At 51.1% G+C, this 20,788-nt stretch overlaps 3 protein-coding genes across 33 annotated transcripts in view; 2 read left to right on the top strand and 1 right to left on the bottom strand.

Moving 5' to 3' along the window:
• The window catches only part of LOC106510494 (uncharacterized), a 34,606-nt gene extending 19,574 nt beyond the window's left edge, over window positions 1–15,032 (top strand). The window contains exon 4 of the mRNA XM_084959099.1: window positions 10,698–15,032. The gene's annotated coding sequence lies outside the window, so the exon portion shown is untranslated. The remainder of the gene's footprint in view (window positions 1–10,697) is intronic.
• The window catches only part of TK2 (thymidine kinase 2), a 1,024,677-nt gene that overhangs the window by 347,122 nt on the left and 656,767 nt on the right, over window positions 1–20,788 (top strand). The gene's annotated exons all lie outside the window — the stretch shown is intronic.
• SLC9A5 (solute carrier family 9 member A5) lies at window positions 77–19,531 on the bottom strand. Of its 31 annotated transcripts, none has more exons than XR_014805708.1 (17): window positions 19,310–19,531; window positions 15,877–16,179; window positions 14,221–14,384; window positions 13,979–14,057; window positions 13,504–13,681; window positions 12,723–12,943; window positions 12,295–12,497; window positions 11,973–12,062; window positions 11,807–11,877; window positions 10,977–11,124; window positions 10,419–10,510; window positions 10,147–10,273; window positions 7,920–8,122; window positions 5,970–6,140; window positions 5,390–5,459; window positions 4,566–4,700; window positions 77–1,535 (listed from the first exon to the last, which is right to left on the bottom strand). XR_014805708.1 is itself a non-coding variant. In XM_084959930.1 (17 exons), the coding sequence occupies exons 5-17, from the start codon at window positions 14,022–14,024 to the stop codon at window positions 1,063–1,065; spliced, it is 2,025 nt and encodes a 674-aa protein (XP_084816056.1). In that variant the 5' UTR covers window positions 14,025–14,057; window positions 14,221–14,384; window positions 14,868–14,981; window positions 15,877–16,179; window positions 19,310–19,531; the 3' UTR covers window positions 77–1,062. The 31 variants fall into 31 exon arrangements, 17 of the variants coding, with proteins under 17 accessions (XP_084816056.1, XP_084816057.1, XP_084816063.1 ...); XR_014805709.1 differs by having other exon boundaries at window positions 5,390–5,456; XR_014805710.1 differs by having other exon boundaries at window positions 10,419–10,507.

Genomic DNA, 20,788 nt, shown 5'->3' with positions numbered 1-20,788 from the left:
TCTCTCTCACCAGATGCCCTTGTTGCCCCAATGCCCTCACCCAAGAATCCCCAGACACATGGACAGGGGACATGCATCCATTTGAGAGATGTTTAATGTGTCTTAGGCTGAAGGTACAAAACACAGGGCAGGTGCTAACCCCAGGAAAGTCACCAGCCACTCAGTAGCCTCCCTACTTCTGCAGCCAGGCATCCCAGCCCCCAGAGCAATGGAGTAGTGGCCCTGGGATACTTGGCTGCTTTGCTGTTTAGGAAATAATGAGGTGATGTGTGGGAACCCTGAAGTCACTGTCTCCCCTCCTCAGAAAACCCAGAGCCAAGGATCTGAAAGATCCACACTTGGATGCAGAGCAGCAGATTCCCCAGAGTGACCCCAGCTAAGAAGCAGCCCTGATCTGAAGCTTGGCCCCGGCCTGTGGCCATAGTCCTGGAAAAGGAGGAACTGTTGCCCCACTGGCTGGCAGCAAGGGGAGAAGGTAAAGCAAGGGGTGGAGACAGATTCCCACTGCCCTAAACAAATAGGCTGTGGGTGGCTGACCCAACAGGGCAGCAAAGCCTGCTGCACCTCCCATCCCAATCCCTCTGAGGACCAGCTCCTCATGGAGCCGCGCTGCCAGGACACTGTCCTTGAACTGGTGCTAGGGAAAGGGTGGAGGGCACGCAGGCCACTGTCAGCTGAGGAATGATGCCCTTGCTTTGGGGGCAAGAACAGCTGCCTGGAGTGACCCCAGGAGGACCCACTGGGAAAGGGGCATCTGCTACCCACATCTCTGGGCCTAGCCCCTTACACGCTTTGGACTGGGTCTTGTGCTAGTACACGGGCCTTACCGAAAGGGACGGTAGCAAGAGTTAAGAGCAGGGAGGGTGGTGGAGAGGGTGGTGGAAAGGGTCCCTGTGAGGACCAGCTCAGGAGACCCTTCTGACCTTCCCCAAGGGAGCCCAGTTGCCTCTTCATTCCAGGTCCCTCTAACCCCATGTCAAGCTGAGTGGGCTCCTCTGCCCGTTGTGCAGAGAAGACTTCACGTGAGAGTGCTGGCCCCCTGCTTCTCCCTGAGTCCCTGGGCTACAGCCGGCCACTTCTGCTGAACTGGATGCACCAGTGGGAGTTGGCAGTGCCTGGGCTAAGATGGGTGCGGTCCTCGTGTCCCATGAGGGGCTGCAGCTCCTGTTGCCGGGGGATGTCAGCGCTGCTTTCACTGCGAGAGCGGCCAGCCTTGGCCAAGCTTGGGGGAAAGGCAAAGCTAGGCCGAGGGTCGGGAGGCAGGTCGAGAGGGGCCCGGGGCTCTTCAGCAGCCAGTGGATAGGGAGGCAGGCGGCTCATAGTTGGGGCCTGGGTACAGGGCGGGGATGCCAAGCTCTCCAGGGACGAGATGCTCTGGTTCCAGCCTGTCTGCATGTCCACAGGAACAATCTTCGTCGTTTCTGAGGAAACATAGACTGCCAGGTCCCCCTGCCCACTCTTCCAGGGTAGCTCCTTCTCTGCACAGGTTGGGGAGGGAGGGATGATGCGTGGGCTTGGGCATACTTCAAGGCTCCCTGGAGACAGAGAGTACACACATACTCATTACCAACCTAATGGAATCCTTTTCAAGTATAAGCAGACTTTCATAAATAAGTTCATTCCGTAGTTGCCATGTTGCATCCATTTGTGCAATTATTTGCTGTATGCCTTGCCCAGAGGAAGCTCCATAGCTGGTTTTGCTCCCTCTGGTATCCCTGGCACCTAGCACAGGGCTGGGCATGTAGCAGTTGCTCAACAAATACCTGAACAAATGAAAATAACAAAAACAAGAGAAAGCAAGAGCAAGGCAGGAAAAAAACCCATCTAGGCTCAGCCCTCACCCAAACTGCAGCACTGGTCTTAAACCACGTCCTGCCAAGCCCCATCCCAGGGTGAGACGGCAGCAGGTGGGGGTGGGGATCTTGAGGCTCGGCCACTGGACTCCTTGCCTGAGTTCTATCACAGCCCTTGGGTGGGACAGAGTCTAGGAGTGTGAGCTCACAAGACCTAACATCAGGCTAAAGCTATGCCATGAAGGGGATGCCAGAACACAAGGGACATGAGCTGAGAATACCCAGCCGCTGGGTATAATGCATGCTCAATATGTGTCGTCTTCTTGATGAAGTCTACATTGACTTGACTGACTACTTTATGAAATGTATTGAAGCTGTGATTGAAAGTAAAACTACCAACCAACTATAATGGAAAAAATAAAAATCATTTAAAAAATAGAAAAGAAAGTAAAACTATCTCTCAAATGACCCAGAATGAGAGTTCCCCCTTGTGGTTCAGCGGAAACGAATCTGACTAGTATCCGTGAGGATGCATGTTTGATCCCTGGCCTCGCTCAGTGGGTTAAGGATCCAGCATTGCTGTGAGCTGTGGTATAGGTCACAGGTGCAGCTCTAATTTTCCTTTAGCCTGGGAACTTCCATATGCCACATGTGTGGCCCTAAAAAAAAATTAAAAATTAAAATTAAGAAAAACCTGGAATGAATTAAATTTTAATTACAAAAAGCTAAAACTACAAAAAGCTTCAGTGTTCACCTTTGGAGAATGCTAGCAAACTGATTGGTCTGAAAACGAATAAAAGGAAAAATTCAAACATTTATCCATTGGTCCTTATATAAACTGTATCTCAGAGCAACTAAGTAATTTATGAAGGAAAATTTTTTTAATAGAATTCCTGCTAACCAAGGCAGACAAAAAAAATAGATGTAGAATATCACTGTTGTGTAACCCCTTATAAAATGTTGGATCTGGCAGTGATAACCAGTGGCTGCCAAGACCATCAGATGAAAAGCTGAGGGAATTTGATAATAGATGGATCAGGCTAACAACAGGTGAAGCCAGTCATCAATGTCAACTTCACAGAAAGAGCCAGGTGGTGTATGCTTCTTTTATGTGGTTCAGGAACTTCACATATGACGTGTACTTACCAAATCTGTTCTAGATTTAATTACTGGTTAAAGGAAATAGAAAGGACAGCATAACATATTAAATGACACTCTGCAGGAGTTCCCATCGTGGCTCAGCAGAAACGAATCTGACTAGTATCCATGAGGACACAGGTTCAATCCCTGGCCTCACTCAGTGGGTTAAGGATCCAGCGTTGCCGTGAGCTGTGATGTAGGTCACAGACACAGCTTGGATCCTGCACTGCTGTGGGTGTGGTGTTGGCCAGCAGCTATAGCTCTGATTGGACCCCTAGCCTGGGAACCTCCATATGCCTCAGGTGTGGCCCTAAAAAGACCCCCCCCAAAAAAAAAGACACTCTGGGGATGCAATCAGCAAAATCTAGACAGGAAAAACCTGTGGGAAAAGTAACCAAGTTATTTCAATAAATAAAGTGCAAGAAAAAAAGTATGTGGTGGGGTTTGGTTGGGGGACGTACAAAATCAGGGTTTTTCAAACTCAACCCTATTGACAGGGTAGAACAGATACTTCGTTGTAGGGGGAGGGGAGCTGTCCTGTGCATTGTGGAATATTTAGCAGCATCCCTGGGCTCTGTCCACTCAATGCACAGGTACCTCTCCAGCTGTGACAACCCAAGATGTCTCCAGACAGTCCCCTAGAGTGCAAAGTCATTCTACCACTAGGCTCTTAAGCACTGCTTTAGGTTAAAAGAGCCTTATCAACCAAATCTCATGTGTGAGTCTTACCTGGATTTTTATTTGAACAAACCTATAAAAAAAGATACTAAGACAAGGAAATTTGAACACTGGATATCTGATAACAGATTTTGGATATGATAATGGTATTGTGGTTATGTTTTTTAAGAAGGCTCTTTATCTTTTAGAGATGCATGGTAAAAAACTTATTGATAAAATGATATGATATTTGAGATTGGCTTCAAAAGAACCCAGTGAAGAGAGGGGCATAGCGAGGGTAAAGATTAAGATTAGTTAGGCATAGGTAATTAGTGAAGCTGGGTGGTGGATCGATGGGAGCTTATTTTGATATTCTATCTATTGTATATTTTGAAATTTTCTGTAAGATGTTTTTTAAAAGCCATACGAGGGTGCTAGAGCCAACTAGCAGTGGAAGTATTATGAGTGAGTTAGGTCTCCATGTATGGAGACATTTATATTTTTTATCCACAGTAATGCTATTTTGATGAATTCAGGCACCTCTCTCAGATTAGGCTGCCATGCCCACCAGGGGCATACCTGAGCATGGGTCACAGCAGAGCCTGATGTTATGTTTGTTTATCACCTTGTGTTTCTCGTCAGAGCGTAAAGGAAGGTGGTGTGGCCGTGAAAAGGCTGTGGACTCTGGAATCAGCTGGGTCAGGTTCAAATTCTGGTTCTGCTGTGTGATGCTGGACAAGTCCCAAATCCCTCTGAACGCAGTTTCCCTATGTGGGTTTTTGTGAGGGCTGAATCAGGTGTGTATGTCAATGTCTGACATAAAGGAAGTGCTCAGTAAATGCTGGTTGGTGAATACATGAGCAGATGGGAAGAGGGATTGTGTGGAGAAAGAAGAGGCTGTCAGTGAAGGTGGAGGAAGCTAACTGCACAGCTCCAGTTTGCTCCAGAGGGAGTTAGACAGGAGGAAGCCATTACCTGAGACCTTGCCTTCTTGGAGAACCTCGCTGGTGGCCCGAGCCACAAAGATGATCCCCTCGTCGTCCTCCTTCTCTGTCTCTGAACTGTCGCTCTCCTCCTCCTCCTCAGACTCCACAGTTAAGATCACAGCAGCTAGACAGGGATAAGAGTGGAGTGGGGGTGGCCAGCCCAGCAGCTGCCTCTTGGTACTGCACAACCCTAGGCTGGACCTCCTGTCTACCCAGGCAGAGCCCACAGTTGGCAGAGGCACCTGCTTCGCCCTGTGCTATTACAGCACTGGCCTATGGAGTTTAGGGGCTTGAGAGGAAGGGACGTGGGGCTGCAGAGCCCAGGAAGGCAGCAGGACAAGCTGGGTCCTCAGAGGAAGCCAGTTTGGGAAGTCACACTTTCTAGCTCCCCCATCTTCTCTCAGCCACAGATCCCATCATCAACTGGAAGCGTAAAAATCTCGGGAGCTGGAAGGCCCATCAGTATGTAGCTTGTCCAAACTCTTGGTTTTAGAGACAAGGACACTCAACTCCAGTGTCCACCCATCCTTCAAGGTCTCCAGACCAAGCTCCCCTTTTAGGACACCTTCCCCAAATCCTCAGGGCACACAACCTGTGGTTAAACTATCAGATGCCTCCTGTCACGGATGCATAATAACTGCTTGGAACAGGTCCAGCTTTGAATCAAGAGTACCCAGCTAATCCCTGAGGGGAAGAGCCCCACGTCATGGCGTTGAATGCCAGGCAGAGGAAGTCCTTCAGGATTCTGGCAGATAGGCCCCTGCCCTTCCACTCCTTATTCCATCCTCAGTCCCACCCCCACTCCCTGCTTGCCTGTGTCCTGGAAACCCAGGGCTCGAGGAGATTTCCCATTTGCAGCCTCAGTGTTAGCCACGCCATCCTTCTGAGGACCAAGGAAAAAAACCCTCAGCCTCTGGCCCTAGCTCCAGACCTAACCCTGTCACCTGATGAGTCACCAGTAAGGCAAGTCTTCCTGATACGGTAGAGGAGGGAATCTTTGTCAATCCCAGTGGTTCTCCCACCCCTCGGACCCTCCGGCAAGTTGTGTAGACTCTGACATACCCCAGCCAGGACTCTCAGTATATCAGCCTGGGCTGAATAAAGAGCTTAGAGAGTCCCCCTAACAAATAATCTGCCTTTCTCCTGCTCATTTCACTTCTGGTAGGTTGTCCTGCTGTCTCCCAGCAGGTGACCACATGGTCAGGAGGCTGAACTCCCTCTGAAGTCCTTGCCTTCCCCTTCTGGGACACCAGGAAGATGCAAAGGGGAACCCAAGCTGCTGCAACCCCCAAATCGCTAAGGATTATCCCTCTAGGGGGTCCCCCTAGACTGGACTCCAACACTTGGGAGCTCAACCTGCAGCCCCAAAAGGAGTCCCAGAAAAAGCACGTGCCTTCTTGTGGCCAGCCTTGCGAGGTCGTGGCTTGCTTTTGGCGAAGCAGATGCTGTGCTTGGTGGACTTAAAGGTCTCTAGCCGCCGCTTCATGTTCTGCTGGAAGACCTCCTTGTCCTGGCGCTCCTGTGCATCCTCAGAGATGAAGTGGCGGCTGCAGCTCGCTTTGTACTGGCAATGACAGCCCCACCCTACCATGAGGCCAGGTGCCCTGGCCTCCCACAGGAACCCCAGGCCACAGCCCCATGTTCACCGTAGGTCATGCCAACCCACTATTTCCAGAACTAGCCATGGACTTAAAAAACAAAAGAAAAAATACAATAGGGACCCAGCCATACTTTATATTCTCAGTTCACTAGGGGAGAACTTTCCTTTATCCCAGAACCAATTCCCCCAAATTTGGCTTTCCTTATTCTCCTACTGCTCTCTCAGTTCTCTCTGATCAAAAGTAACAAACGGCAGGGGACCCTGTGTCTTCTCCCTTGGGGCTACTGTGAGACCGAAGGGGCATTTCCTTCTTTGCACCTCCTCTTATCTGAGCCTGGCCCATATGCCTGACCCATCTGCCTCCTCTTTTCGACTCCAGACGCTGTCCAGCTGGAACTCTCCAGCCAACCATTTCTACATCCACCACCATGACTCGGGCTGGAAATCATGACTGTCTCTCCTAACAACCTGAACCCTCTTGGTCCAGCAGCTAACTACCTGTGCCCAGTTTAGGACCACCCCTGTCATCTGCTCTTTCCAACTCTTTCTAATAAAAACCAAGCCCACTACTCACTCACCTAGACTGTCTCCATCTCTGCCCTTGGCTGCTTGGCATCCTTTCTGTTACCCAGTGGTCATGCCCGCATGTCCCAAGTCATCTTGTCCTGCCCCATGGCCCCAATCTGATCCCTTTCCTTTACTGCTTTCCTGAGCCAGAGTGAAGAGCCCCCTTCAAGTCTCCTCCCATCTGCCCTCTCTGCAGACTCACCCAGAGGTGCCCCTCTCTCCTGGGGATGCAGGGGCCCAGCTCCTTCACAGGGCTCCTCACTCTCCAACTTCTGCCTCGGCTTCCCTCAGTTCACTCCCTGCCTCCATCAGTTCCCTGCTCTGGCCCCTCCTTCCTGTCCCTCCACTCTCTGGCATCTTCAATCCTTCCCTTGCCACCGGCCTCCTCTCCTCTGCTTTTAAGCATGCTCTCGCCCTTACCTCCTTGAAAAAGGCCTTTCCATTGACACCACTGCCTCCCTTTTGCTGCTAAACTCTTACAATTACATTCTGATACTAGTACCTAGTACCCAGTACTTCCTTGAATGACAGAAATACAGCTCCAGGGTCTTCACCTCCACTGTGCTGCCTTCTCCCTGGTCATCAATGCCATGGCCTCTAGTTAGGCACTGGCCTGACCTCTGTGCAGCATCTAGCCCTCCTTCTGTCCCAGGGCTCTGAGACACCATCTGCTACTGCCCCTCCAAGGTCTCCTCTCTCTGCTGGCTCCACATCCTTTTCTTCCATGTGCATTCCTCAGTGTTTTCCTTGCCCGCACCCCTCCCCACAAAGGTTCTCCCCGGGGAATATATCCACTCTTTCAGCGCCAGCTAGTCCAGCGATAGATCTGTGGTTCCCAAACACCAGCCAGCAGACCAGCTGCATCTGAATCCCCTCTAGAGACTTATCAAGAGCAGATTCCTCATCGCATTCCATACTACAGAATCAGGGTCTCCAGGAGATGAAGCTGGGAATATATTCTAGCAAGCTCCCAGGAGATTCTGACGGAGTCAGGTGAGACCTGATACAGTGCTTCCAAATTTTTATCTCTAGCCCTTATCTTTCTTAAATTATAATCATATGTCTCTTAACTGCATTTCTGTCTCTCTCTAATGATATTTCTGTGAAGAATATGAAGAATTATGGATTGTGTTCTGGCATAACTAAGTGGATTCAGAACTGGTTGAGTAAGCATACCCAAAAAATGCTTGATCCATGTCAGTCTGGAGGAAAGTCTTTAGTAGCATGCCACAGGGCTCTGTCCTCAGCTCTATCCTGTTCAACATTTTTATGTTGATTTGGATGAATACAAAGTTAACAGGCTTATCATATTTTCATGTGATGTGAATCTGAGGAGATGTTTGGTAGCAGACATGGGATCCAAACGATGGAATGATGGGCTAAATCAAATAAGATGACATTTAACAGGGGTAAGTACAATCTTAATCCAGTTTTTAATTGACTACATAAGAACTCAGTGGACTGAACCCATTGACCAGTCTTATACACACATATCCACAGACAGCTGATCATTATGTACTTCCTGATAGAGTACAATACAATCAGAAATACAAAGCATACCTCTCGAATGTTCCTGAGTACAACCAGTCCTTTAGATTTAACTACCAGGAAATATGGGGTATAGAGGAACATGTAAAACACCACCACTGGGATACAATCAGCAAAATCTATAAAATGGGAAATTCTCTAAGACAACATATCCAGTTTCTTCAGTAAATAAATAATGAGAAAAAAAAGAAGAAACTATTACAGATTTTTGCAAAATAGATAATTACTAAATGCAAAGTGTGGACTTTATTTAGATCCTGATCCAGCCAGGTAATGAACACTGGCTGTATATTTGAGAAGGAATTACTGGTATTTGTTTTAAGTCATAATGATACGATGTGGGTTTTTGTTTTGTTTTTGTTTTGCTTTTTAGGGCCACGCCCATGGCATATGGCAGTTCCCAGGCTAGGGGTCAAATGGGAACTACAGCTGCCAGCCTATGCCACAGCCACAGCAATGTGGGATCCGAGCCTCACAGCAACTCGGGATCCCTGATGCACTGAGCAAGGCCAAGGACCGAACCCGCATCCTCATGGATACTTGTTGGGTTCCTTTCCACTACGCCATAACGGGAACTCCTGTGTTTTTGGTTGTTTTTTTTTTAAGAATTCTCGTGAAATACATGTGAAAATATTTAGTGACAATATGTCTGGTGTTTGCTTTAAAACAATAAAGTGTACATGGGGTGTGTGTGTGGAGGGTATAGAATGTAACAAAGCTGACCATACGTTGATAATTATTGGAGCTGAGTGATGATTAAATGAGAATTATTTTGTTCTCTCTAGTTTTGTGAATGACTGAAGTTTTCCATTAAAACAAAGTAAAAATAAAAAACAAACAAAAAAACCCACAGGTTGGATGAGACAGGGTTTAACAGCCATTAACTGAGGAAGACATGGGGGGCTGCCTGATTGTAAAGACAATATGGAGCCTCAGGGTGGTGAGCCAAAGCTGGAGGGAGTCTGGGCTATGGGAAGAGAATGGCAAGTTCCAGAACTAGAAAGGCGAGAGCGGCCCTGTGCCCTGCTCAACCGCCTTCCATTTGGGTCCTCATTTCTAATTACCAAAGAAGATACATGAGGGCCAGGAGCTGCTGGCCTGAGGGCAAGAAGACCTGTGTGGAAGGGAGCTATTGTGATGCCTTTGAAGAATGACTCTGCAGAGCTGCAGAGTCTAATCAGGACCAGTGGGAGCAAATTAAAAGTAAAGCAATTCTAACTCAGTGGTGGAAACAGCCTTGACTCTTAAAGCTGCCAGAAATGGTTAACAGCTGGCTTCGCCTTTCAGAAAGGGTCAAGGTAATGGCTTGCTGCCCCCTTGTGGGGTTGCAACAGATTCCCTCCTGGATGTGCTGGGCCCTTCAACCCCCAAGCATCATGACCTGCACTGGTCTAATGTTACCTAAAATGGATGTCTGCCTCTCCCGGGTTAAGCTGGTCCCACAGGCTTCCTCAGCACTCCTGCTTCTCTGAGACCCCATCAAGCCCTGTCCTCTAACTCCTGCTGTCCCCTTCCTGGTTGATCATGCAGTCCTGTGTGCCCCTCTCCCTTCCAGTCACCCAGCTTTAATCTGTCTACGTTTCACTCCAGCTTCCCAACTGGCTCTTCCAGCCTCTCAATTTGATCTGCCCTCTACTACCAGAGAAGACATTCTTAAACAGTTCTTATAACAGGCCAACCTTTCTCAAAAAAAAAAAAAAAACTAAAAGCTATAACCCACGAGATGAAGCCCACACTCTTCAGCTGGGCATCGATAACTCTCCACAGGCTGGTGCCAGCTGCCTCTGGAACCTTCATTCATGGCCTCCCCAGACAATGCTCCCCCTCAGAACTCTCACGCCCTGCCTGCTCTCACCCTGCGGCGTGGTTTGTAGAGGCCTCCACAGAGCAGGTGGTGCATCACAGCATCCTCACGGTCCCGGCCGCTGCGCACTGTGTCAATCACCTGCAGATCCAGACATGCTCCACTGCCACTTTCCCTCCTGCAGGAGGCAGGGGACACGTGCTGGGGAGGTACTGGGAGGCACAGGCCAGGGGAAGGGCAGAAGCAAAGGTGCTCACAGATCTCCCCCAGAAGAGATTCAGAGAGAGGAGCTTGAGGAAGGGGAAGGGGGCTCAAGGACTTACAGTAGGTTGGTGACAGAAGTCTCGGCCACAGAATTGCGGCTGGGCATTGAGGGCAGAGTGAGCCCAGTAGAGGACAAGACGTGACCTCCCTGCTGGGGCCAAGACAAAGGTCAGACGGCAGTCATATAGAGGGTGGCCCAGACCGTCAGAGGATAATAAAAAGAATAACAATTGTTAACACACTTCGCTGTTCTGATGTTCCAGGTACTGTGCTGGGCACTTTTTATAGTGAATCTACAAAACTCTCACAGAGGTACTCTTATTTTTGCTTTCTTACAGTTGAGGAAACTGAGCCTCAGAGAGGATGAGTGATTTAACCAAGGTCACAAGCCTGAAATGATAGGAACTGAATCACGTCTGCTGACTCTAGAGTCCAGCTGTTGCCATCTTTCTGTACTTCCTGCCACACCTATAAATGTCAGCATCAGGCCAGGCTGGTTACTGTAGCTGCCACTTCATAAGACCATGGAGTCTGCTGGGAATTCCCAACTTCCTGCTCAGAGCCTGTCTGCTTGTCTCCCTCTCCTGCCTTTCCCTGCTGGCCACCTGCCCACTCACCATTGGCTGCCGGCCCACCTGGTCCACGAAGCTGATGGCATCCCGGATGTTGAGTCTGTAATACACATCCCAGATCTGGTCCCGGATGCGGTAGGCTGACCGCCGCATCAACAGCTGACTCAGGTACTTCTTGTCAAACTGCTCCCACCTACAGAGGATGCCAGGCCCGGTCCTGAGTGCCATCCCCAAGGCCCGGCTGGCTGGCCCTTCCTCAGACAGGGCAGGGGCACCGCCAGTGCTGGGCCTAGGTCTCTTGGTATGGGCATCAGTCAGGAAGAATCTCAAAATTAGTCTCTGCCCTTATGGAACTGTCAGTGTTGTGGGGAAGCCTGACATTAATGAAGTTATTATATATAACTAAAATGGCAACCATGATGAGAACTACAAAGGATAATTACAGAGCATGAGAGGGATTTTTTCTAGTCAGGCCAAGGAAGCCTCCCTAAAGACTTGATGCCTGTGGTAAGGTCTGAAGGATGAAGAGGTTAAATAGGTGAGATGGAGGCAGGGGAATGGTCTAGTAGAAAGAACAATATGTGCAAAGGTCCGGGTAGCCAGGATAGGGGGAGCATGGTGGGTCCTGAGTTTATAAACAGGGTTCATGTCACTAGCAGGCAGACAGTCAAAGATACAGCTGAGCATAATGCAGCTGGAGTCTGGAGGTGCCAGACCATGTAGGGTAGGGCAGGGCAGCCCTCACTGGGGAACCTTGTCTCATCCTGAGAGTACACAGCCTGGCTGTGTTCCTTCTCAGAAGTGTGGTACATCCCCATGCTTCCCTGGCTGGTGGGGCTGCTGCTGCTGAAGGAGCCTCGGGGCAGCTCCCTCACCTGTCCCTCCAGTAGTGATAGCCATGGTGCCCCACAACGTCCTCCACTGCAGCCAGAATGTGGTCAAAAGTCTAGAAGGGGTGGGTAGGGGGACCGGATCAGGACTCTGCTCAGAATAGGAGAAGGGAGAGAGGGACAGGTGGAGGGATGGGGTTCTGGTACCCACGTGCTCATGCAGCTCCTGATTCAGGGTAGGTTTATGATGCTCACTCCTCTTCACCTTTAGCCACTTGACCAGTGGCTTGATGGTCAGGCCCTACAGACAGGCAGCCAGTGAGTCCTGCCCTGTTCAGTTCCCTGCCATCTTTCTCTCCCCATGGTTAGGCCTCAGCTTCCTCTTCAGTATCCCCACCTTATTACACTCAAGGTCTGGAAAGTCAGGCCCCTTGCACCCACCAATAGGAAGAAGAGCCCCTTCTTCCATAGGCTCCAGGCCTCCCCCAGGGCCTGCCAGACCCTCTCCCCATCAGCCTCATGGGCACTCCCACCTGCACAATGACTGTGAAGAAGACCACCACAATAGTGGTGGCCACAAAGTAGTCTTTGGCAGGGACCTTAGTCCTGTCCAGGAGAATGACGAGAGCGAAGGCCACAGCCCCTCGCAGGCCCCCGTAGGACATCACCACCTGATCGATCTTGTCCAGAGGGACCAGCCGGAACTGATTCAGCACCCACGTCTGCAGGACTACGCCTACAGCAGGAGGGAGGCCAGTAGGAGCAGGGTGTTGGGAGTGGAGGGCACGGGGAGTGGATGGCACCAAGTATCTGGGCTAAGGTCTGATGGGCTGGGGGTGCAGGGTGAGCAACAAGGGGAGGCTTAGGAATTGACAAGATTCCTAATGTGGACTCAGACGGGGAGATGAACTGGGAAGGTGGGCAGGAAGGAGGATGGGAAAGCAGAGGGTGCCGGCAATACCGAGGGCTCGGAAGAACAGGATGAAGAAGAGGGTGCCCAGCACCAGCCCAGAGTCCCAGGCCCACTTGGAAGAGTCCACAGCCGAGATGCCAAGCAGCATGAAGATGACGGTCTCGGCGCAGCTGGCTAGAGTCTTCATTGTGTACTTGACAGCTGTGCGGGACTTATGGGAGATGTTGGCCTCCACGTACTTCTTACAGCCCAGGCCACACATAGTCACCCTGGGAGAGGAATGGAGAGTCGGGGGCGAGTGAGGAGGGGTCACAGGAAGCACAGCCTCCGGGGTTTGAGCATGCGCAGGAGAGGGTGTTGCCCATCACAGGATGTCAGATTCTCACAGCCAAAGCCCAGGGAGGTGTAGAGACTGTCCAAGAGAGTAGTGGTTGTCCTGGGATAAAAGGGTCCAAATCTCCAGGTTTCCCACTCAGTGCCTCCTGGAGCAGAAAGGGGGAGAAACGCTCTGACGAGCACACTATCTGAGGCACTTTTTAGAGTTGTGTGGCCACCAGAGCCAGTGGCACCAGGCCTCAAAGGCCACTTCCAGCTCAGCCCACACCCCCAGAGAGCACTTCAGGTAGAGGAAGATTGGCTTCTGGAGTACTCAGGACAGTTGTAGAGGCAAGTCCAGGAATGTTACCTGAGGTTTAGTGTCTCCTAGGAGCTCCCACAAGGGCTCAGGGAAACCTATGGGCTCCTCAGGGTCCTGCTTCTGTCCATGTGAGGGGCAACCGTCTCCAGTGCCCCCTCCCAGCTGCCTGCCTGCAAGGCCCCCAGGACTCACGCAAGAATGGCGGAGAGTGAGGCCATTTCAGCAGTGAGGTAGGCTGCGTAGGCGAGGAGGAAGACCAGCAGTGGCTCGATGATGCGGACCCGCTTGGTGAAGCGTGTGGTCAGGGCCAGGAGGAAGGCAAAGACTAAGCCCACAGCTGCCCCGCCCAGACTGACCACAAACAAGGAGGCTGGGGGAGGAGTGGGTTGTCAGCATGACCCCTGGCCCGGACCCCACTGGGCCGACAAGACTGCTGCCTGGCAGGGAGTGGAGGGTGATGTCCACCACACTGCCCAGGGGTCAGGATCCCCACAGCTAGGATCTCAGGAAAGCCCCTCCTTCTCAGGGCCCTATGTCTCCATAGAGGAGAGAAGGGAAAGAGGCAACCTGAGCAGCATCCTCTGTCCTGACACAGTCGGGGGCAGGGGCTCAGCAACCCCGGGGGAGGCAGACCTTCACTGCCCGCCAGGAGGGGGGAAATACTGACCGACTCCCTTCAGGTAGTCAGTGGCCTGCACGTTGGCAGAGCCCATCTCCACAAAGGAGTTGCAGACCTTGTACAGCACCTAAGTGAGAAGAGGAGCGTCAGGAGCAACGGGGGAAGGCAGCGATTTGGACTGCGGGGAGGAGGGGGAAGCAGAGGCCATAGTTCTTCCCCAGGGGACCCGGGAAAGGGTCAGAGCATGGCAGCCAGGGGTCAGGGAGCGGCAGCCAGCTGAGCACTCTCACCACGGTGACTGCATCATTGAGCAGGGACTCGCCAAAGACAATGATAAAGAGGGTCTCGTTGACGTGCACCTCCTCAAACACAGCCAGCACAGCCACAGGGTCCACTGCTGAGATGAGGCTCCCGAACAGCAGGAAGTCCAGCAAGCCAGCCTGCACTCTAGGGGCTTTCGAGGGACAGATGGGGGAGAGCAGATGGTGAGATACTGAGTCACCTAAGCAGTCCGTGTGACAAGCCCACTCCACCCCCACTATTAAAACAAGGACGCCTAGAGGGGGCTTGGGATGGTGAAGAGAGCATTGGCCTGCAGGGTAGGGGACTTTAGGTCTTGAGTCCAATGCTTGGCTTTTGACACAGCTCAGTGATGTTGGCACTGTCACTTGTCACGTGACTTGTTTGTCCTAAGCCTTGCCTCCTCATCTTTCCTACCTGACAAGATTGCTGCAAAAATCAACCTAGGAGATGGCTGCGACAGCTCTGGGTAACCTGGGAAAGCTAAGGTGGCAATGACAATAAAAGCTGCAGTGACAGTACTCATGACCACCAGCAGGTGGAAATTGGCTGCTGACTGGCTTTATTAGGGAGGAGAACAAAATAGAGTGCTTTCTCCCACCCTTGTCCTTCTCAGCCTAAGGAATGCAACACTCACAGGTCTCAGCATCAGGGGAGGGGTCCGTCCATCCATGAGGGCTGCATAGAGTATGAAAAGCACCCACTGCAGGTGGGACTGGATCAGATCATGTAATCTCTGTGAACCCGCTTCCTTATGTATATATGGGGAATAATAAAAAGTTCTTTATGAGGCATTGCCCAATACCTAGTAAGCACTCAATAGATACTACCTATTTATTGGGGTTACTAGTATTATGGTCTGAGCTCCTCCCTTCCCATTTACCCCAAAGAGTTCACTGACTCATTAGGAAAACCAGGGTGGTGTCCCCAAGTGGAAATTGCAAGCCTCCCCTTGCACCTTGGAAGAAGTCTGAATTATCAACACTCAGGGTTGAATGGATTTGCAGGACAGGAAATGAGGAAGAAGGGAGCAGGACAGAGTAGTCTGCAGGCGCAGAGCCTCAGTAAAACAGACCCCTCCTGCTAACCTTGAACCTAATATAGAGAAGAGTTCAGGGGCCTCTATTTCCTCATCGATTAAATGAGACAAATTTTACCCCACCAGGGTTTCTATGAAGAGTCAGGGGATGAGTAAAGAGCGCACCCAGTGTAGTATCTTGCATTATGTAGATGTATGTGTATTTATTGTAAATAATACTAAAAACAAAACCACCCTGGTGTGGCCCAGGGAGAGCCCTCACAGGAATGGTGAGTTGTGCCTCAGGGGAGCCAGGCTGGCAAGTGGCAGTGTGGTAACAAAGGACAGGAGGCAGCAGAGTAGTAATGCAGGCTTCCCAGCCTTGGCAGCCCACAGCCAGACCCTTACTCAGCTGTCATCTGCAGAAGCCCAGATTCATCTGCCAGAGACCTAGATGAAGGCTGAAGGCCCATCTGGAGCATTGCCTTGCACTCCAGTTGGGAGGGACCTATGATAGAGCTCTCAGGGCATGGCTCTCATCAAGATCATAGAATCTTCAGAGCTGGAGAAGGGAGTTGGATGATGAGGAGCAAAACCTGCTGCCAGTCCGGGTATTAGGGACACTCACCCACAAGTCCAGCCTGCTGCAGGCCCCAGAGGGCAGCACCTGTTGTGAAGGCATTCCAGAGTGTGCCCACTACGGCATAGGTAAGGATGGCACCCAAGTTGTCAAAGAACAGCCTGCTGGGCATGAAATAGCCTGAGTCCAGCACAATAGGGGGCAACAGGAAGAGGAAGAAGGTGCCTGGCTCCAGCTGATACTCAGCTTTCTTGGCCACAGCCAAGACAATGCCCCCAAGCACCAGTCCCAGCAAAATCAGCAGGCAGCTCTCAGGGACCAGAGATGTCACCTTCCGAGACAGGTGAAACACTACAATGCAAGAAGAGGGCAAGAAGTATCAGCTTATGGAACATACACACACACACCCACACACACCCACACACAGAAGCCTATAACTTCTCAGTCTAAGAAGGCTATTTAAGGTCAGGACCCCTGACCCTGGGACCAAGGAAGAAGAAAAGAAACTCAGGGAGTTCCCATTGTGGTGCAGTGGAAGCCAATCCGACTAGGAACCATGAGGTTGTGGGTTTGATCCCTGGCCTCACTCAGTGGGTTAAGGATCTGGCATTGCCGTGAGCTGTGGTGTAGGTCGCAGACGTTGCTCGGATCCCATGTTGCTGTGGCTGTGGCGTAGGCTGGCGGCTACAGCTCCAATTTGACCCCTAGCCTGGGAACTTCCATGTGCCATGGGTGCGCAGCCCTAGAAAGACAAAAAGACCAAAAAAAAAAAAGAAAGAAATTCAGAACTTTTAGAATCTTCAACCTCCAGGGCTCCAAACACTCCACTGCAGCCAAAACTGTTTTTTTGGTGCCCCTGTCATGGTCATGGGAACCTAGGTCATTGCTTACTTTTTCCACTTTTGGAAATGCCTCTTCCTCTCTACTCTGACCCTCAGAGAAACCTCACCTTTCTCTGATCTCCCTTATCCATTGCCATTATTTGAAACTCAGCAAATACTAAGTATATTTTTGCTCATAGCATAACTGTAAAAATCAGGGCATCTGGAGTCAGGCTGCCTGGGTTCAAAGCCTAATTCCTCCATTTACTAGTTCTGTGACCTTGAAGCAAATTAACTTCACCTCTTTGGCTTTCAGTTTTCTCTCAGTAAAATGGGGATAAGAACAGTAATGATCTCATAGGATTGTTGTGAGGTCTAAGTAAGACAGTCTACTCAAAAGCATTTAGCCCAGCACTTTACAGTAAGCTCTCAATAAATGTTACCTATTAGCATTGCATCCTACCTCCCTAGCATAATGCATATTAAATCCTCCTAGGAGCACTGTAGCTCTCCTAGCCCAATGTGCTTTTCATTATATAGGCTCACTAAGGGCGCAGTAGTTTAAAAAGCATTAGGTTTCAGAGTTCCCACTGTGATGCAGCAGGTTAAGGATCCATTGTTGTGCAGCTATGGCCTAGGTCACAGCTGCAGCTCAGATTCAGTCCCTGGCCAGGGAAATTCCATATGCCGAAAGTGCAGCCAAAAAAAGAAAATATATATATATTAAAAGGAAAAAAGCATTAGATTTAGCAATGAGAAGATATCCAAGTCTTCTGGCTCCATCACTTCCCAATTGTAAGATCTCAGGCAAATTATTTAATTTACCTGAACTTCAGTTTCTTCTCAGTAGTATAGGAAAAATACCCCTCACACAGGGTGAGGATAAAAATGATATAGTGTCAGTGTGCCTAGCAGAATGTCACACACACACAATAGGATCTCAACAAATGTTAATCCAATATGACTCTGGGGGGAAATAATAACAGCTCTGTCCTTAGGAAAGAAAAGGAGGTATGAAATGATTTTCTGGCACTATTGCCACTCCTTACTTTGCCTCCTAATATAAATTCTTTTGGCTTTCCCTTGAGCCCTGAGACCAGATAAGCAGCTCTCCCCAGACAGTCCCTGGAGTGTGGTGGTTAGTGGGGGAAAGCTCCAAGTTAGGCTGTATGAGACCCAATGCCAAGACAGTGCCCTTTGGAAACTATACCCAAAGGGCCTAGGACAGTACCTGGCACATGGTGGGATCTACATAAATATTTTTTGAATAAAAGGGGGGGAAATCTAGCAGTGAAGCTGGGGGAAGGAATCTCTGAACATTCTACGTATCTCCCCTCACCATCCCAAGGAATTTTTGTTGTTGATGAGAAAAAGGCTCCCTTCCCCCTCCATAGGAGATGTCATCCAAGCTAGAAAAAGCACTATGATTTATAGGGGAAACTCTAGTCATTGCTATAAACCCTAAACAAGACAGGAAGTCCAACTTAGACTTCTCAACAAACCCAGTTCTTGGCTCCTAAATCTGAGGCTCCTCCCCACCTTGCTCACATTGCTGCCGGGCCTAAGGTGAGCTCAGCCATAGCTCTCCCCACTCTCATCCCTACCTTTGGGCCCCCTCTCCTCTCCTTCAGGGACCCTATTCCACCCTTATTTCCACAGCATGCATTAATACCCAGCCCTGCAATCCAAAACCCTTCATAAAAGCCTATTTTCAGAACTAGGTTCCCTGAAGGCATTTCAAGCCCTTTTTTTCCATTATTAATGGGCTGCCAAAGCAGAATGGAGAGTTCTTCTGTTCCTGCCCAGCCCCCCTGACTGTGTCCCTGGGAGAAGTGGGGGGCAAATTCTAGGCTATGTGATTCCTACATGAAGACTGTATTGGTGAGGATGGAGTACAGGCTGTGCCAGCATAGATGGGGAGAGAGTAGCAACGCTCAGCTATAATTAGTCACCCCACAGCAGAGCCTGCACAACAGGGAGAGGGAGGAGGGTCTCTGGTGGGAGGAGAGACCACTGGCTGCTCAGAAGTGGGGAGGAAGGGACAGAGGCAAGGAAAAGCAGCTCTACTCAAGGAAAGGACTCTGAAATACAACCTTCAATATTGTACAGACTGAAGGAGGTTGGATGTAAGAAAGCATCTAAGGCAGGCAGCACATAGTAAGGCCCCAATAAATGGAAGTTTCTTATACCCTGAAGTGGAAAGAAGGCAGACCTGAAGGGGGGCACCTTTAGGAGAGCAGAGGGGGTCAGAAGAAAAGTGGCAGTTTAGTATCCAAAGAGAATGGACACTTGGACGTGGCCTCCAGGGAAGGCTGCTTCCACAGGACCAGGATGCCTGGGTTTGCCAGAGAACAGCCTCCCTTCAATGTCCACACACGTCCCTCACCACTGACAGGTTTTTAGGAGGCTGGGGGTTGGAGGAGAGGGTAAACTGGGCTTACTGCAAGAAGAGGGGAGAGAAAGGGAAAAGCAGTATAGGGATGAGGCTGGAGAGAGCTGGGGCAGCCTGAGAAGGCAAATCCTCAGGGCTCCCACGCAAGAAGGGGAGGAACCTAAGTCGGGGCACGCCAAGAAGCCGGCCGTGATCTGGGGACTCGGGATTGGGGGCGGGTCCGCTGCCGGCCACCCGCCCGCCCAAGCAGACGCACACACGCACTCACCGATCTTAGCCAGGCTGGCCACCAGGATCCACAGGGCTACCAGGTAGGGCGCCTCCACCTCATGCCACTGCCAGCGGAAGAGCGCCAATCCCGGGGGAGGCTCACCCGGCGACCCCAGCTCCAGGGTGGGCTCTTCGGTTGTTCCCGCCCCCGCCAGGGGCAGCCCGAGCAGCGGCAGTGCGACGCGCAACATCCTGCCGCCAACCTAGCACCCCTCCCGGCGCCCCACGGCCGCCGGCCTCGCGTCGCCGCCACCGCCTACCGACCGCCCCCGCGTCACGAGCACGTGGGGCCCGCTGCCCCCAATCCTAGTTCCGATTCCCCCAAGCCAGGTCCGGACTCGGAGCCCCTGCCCTGAGCGTCGGCAGTCTGGACCCTTGCTCCTCCGCTCTAAATCTGTCTCGGCTCTGGAAATTCCCCGGCGCAGCCTTCCCCTAAGTCCTGCAACCTATTCCATCGAGTCCGCTCCCCCAAACCTTCTCTAAACCTCCCCCGACCCGGATTCAGAGCCGTGAGCGGCCACAGTCCTCTAGGGACACCGTTGCGTAGAACTGGCCGGAGGCGAGGGTGACGGGGTCTGCCAGGGACCGGGGTCCAGGCGGGAGGAATGCGGCACTGCCACTGGAGTGCCCGCCGGCTGTAAGCAGCCGACCCTGGGTAATGAGGCCGCGGGCCCCGGCATTGCCCCGTGCAGACTGCAGGGGGCAGTGCGCCACCGACTTCCGCGCAGCCCTCAGAAGCTTGAGACCCTTCGCGCCCCCGCCCGCACCAGAGCTGCGCACGCGCACTGGGCTCTAATAGAAAGCCGAGAGGGACAACTGTCCCCGCCGTCCCCAGAAACCCCAAGGCCCAGATTGGGCCCATCCCATTCCAAGCTAAGAAAGAGGTTGTTTCTCTTCATTTACCAAACCGAGGGGCACTCGGCCTCCCTTTCGTTTAGAATACAGTGAACTCGTCTCACTTTTTCCATGAGACTCAATGAAGCAAACGTTATCTTTTAGGGGATCTTCCCTAAACTGTGGAAACCGCACCCTATCGATTCCCTTCAAACTAAGAGGGACCTACCCACCTTTTCCCCCAAATCTGAAGGGCCTTTCAGCTTATCTCTCCCCAAATAGAAAAGGGCCGATTCCACTTTTCTTTGCAGCTGAAGGGCAACCCACCCAGTTCTTCCCTCAAATTGAGTGTAATAAGTTCACCTCCCCGCAGAACTTGTCATCCCATCCTTTTCCCAGAGTGAGGGGCACGTCCTTCTTCTTCCTCCAATTAAAGGTAAATGATCCCACCTTTTCCTTCGAATTGAGTGTAATCTATTTTCACTCCTTGCTCCAAGCTGAAAGAGACCCATTCCCTTGCTTTCCCCAAATAAGGGGAGCCCATCCACTTCATCCATCCCTCAATTGAAGGAATCAGGAGCATCTCGTCCTTACACCGAGAGGAACCTGGCTACCCATGGTCTTAAGAAACTTCCAACCCACC

This window comes from Sus scrofa, chromosome 6 (assembly GCF_054392235.1).
Source record: "Sus scrofa isolate SSC_HxYL_T2T_F1_AM1 chromosome 6, Sscrofa_HxYL_maternal_Yorkshire_Landrace_v2.0, whole genome shotgun sequence".
Lineage (NCBI taxonomy): Eukaryota > Metazoa > Chordata > Mammalia > Artiodactyla > Suidae > Sus > Sus scrofa.
The sequence above is the reverse complement of the archived record's forward strand: the minus strand, read 5'-3'. Positions and strand labels throughout refer to the sequence as shown.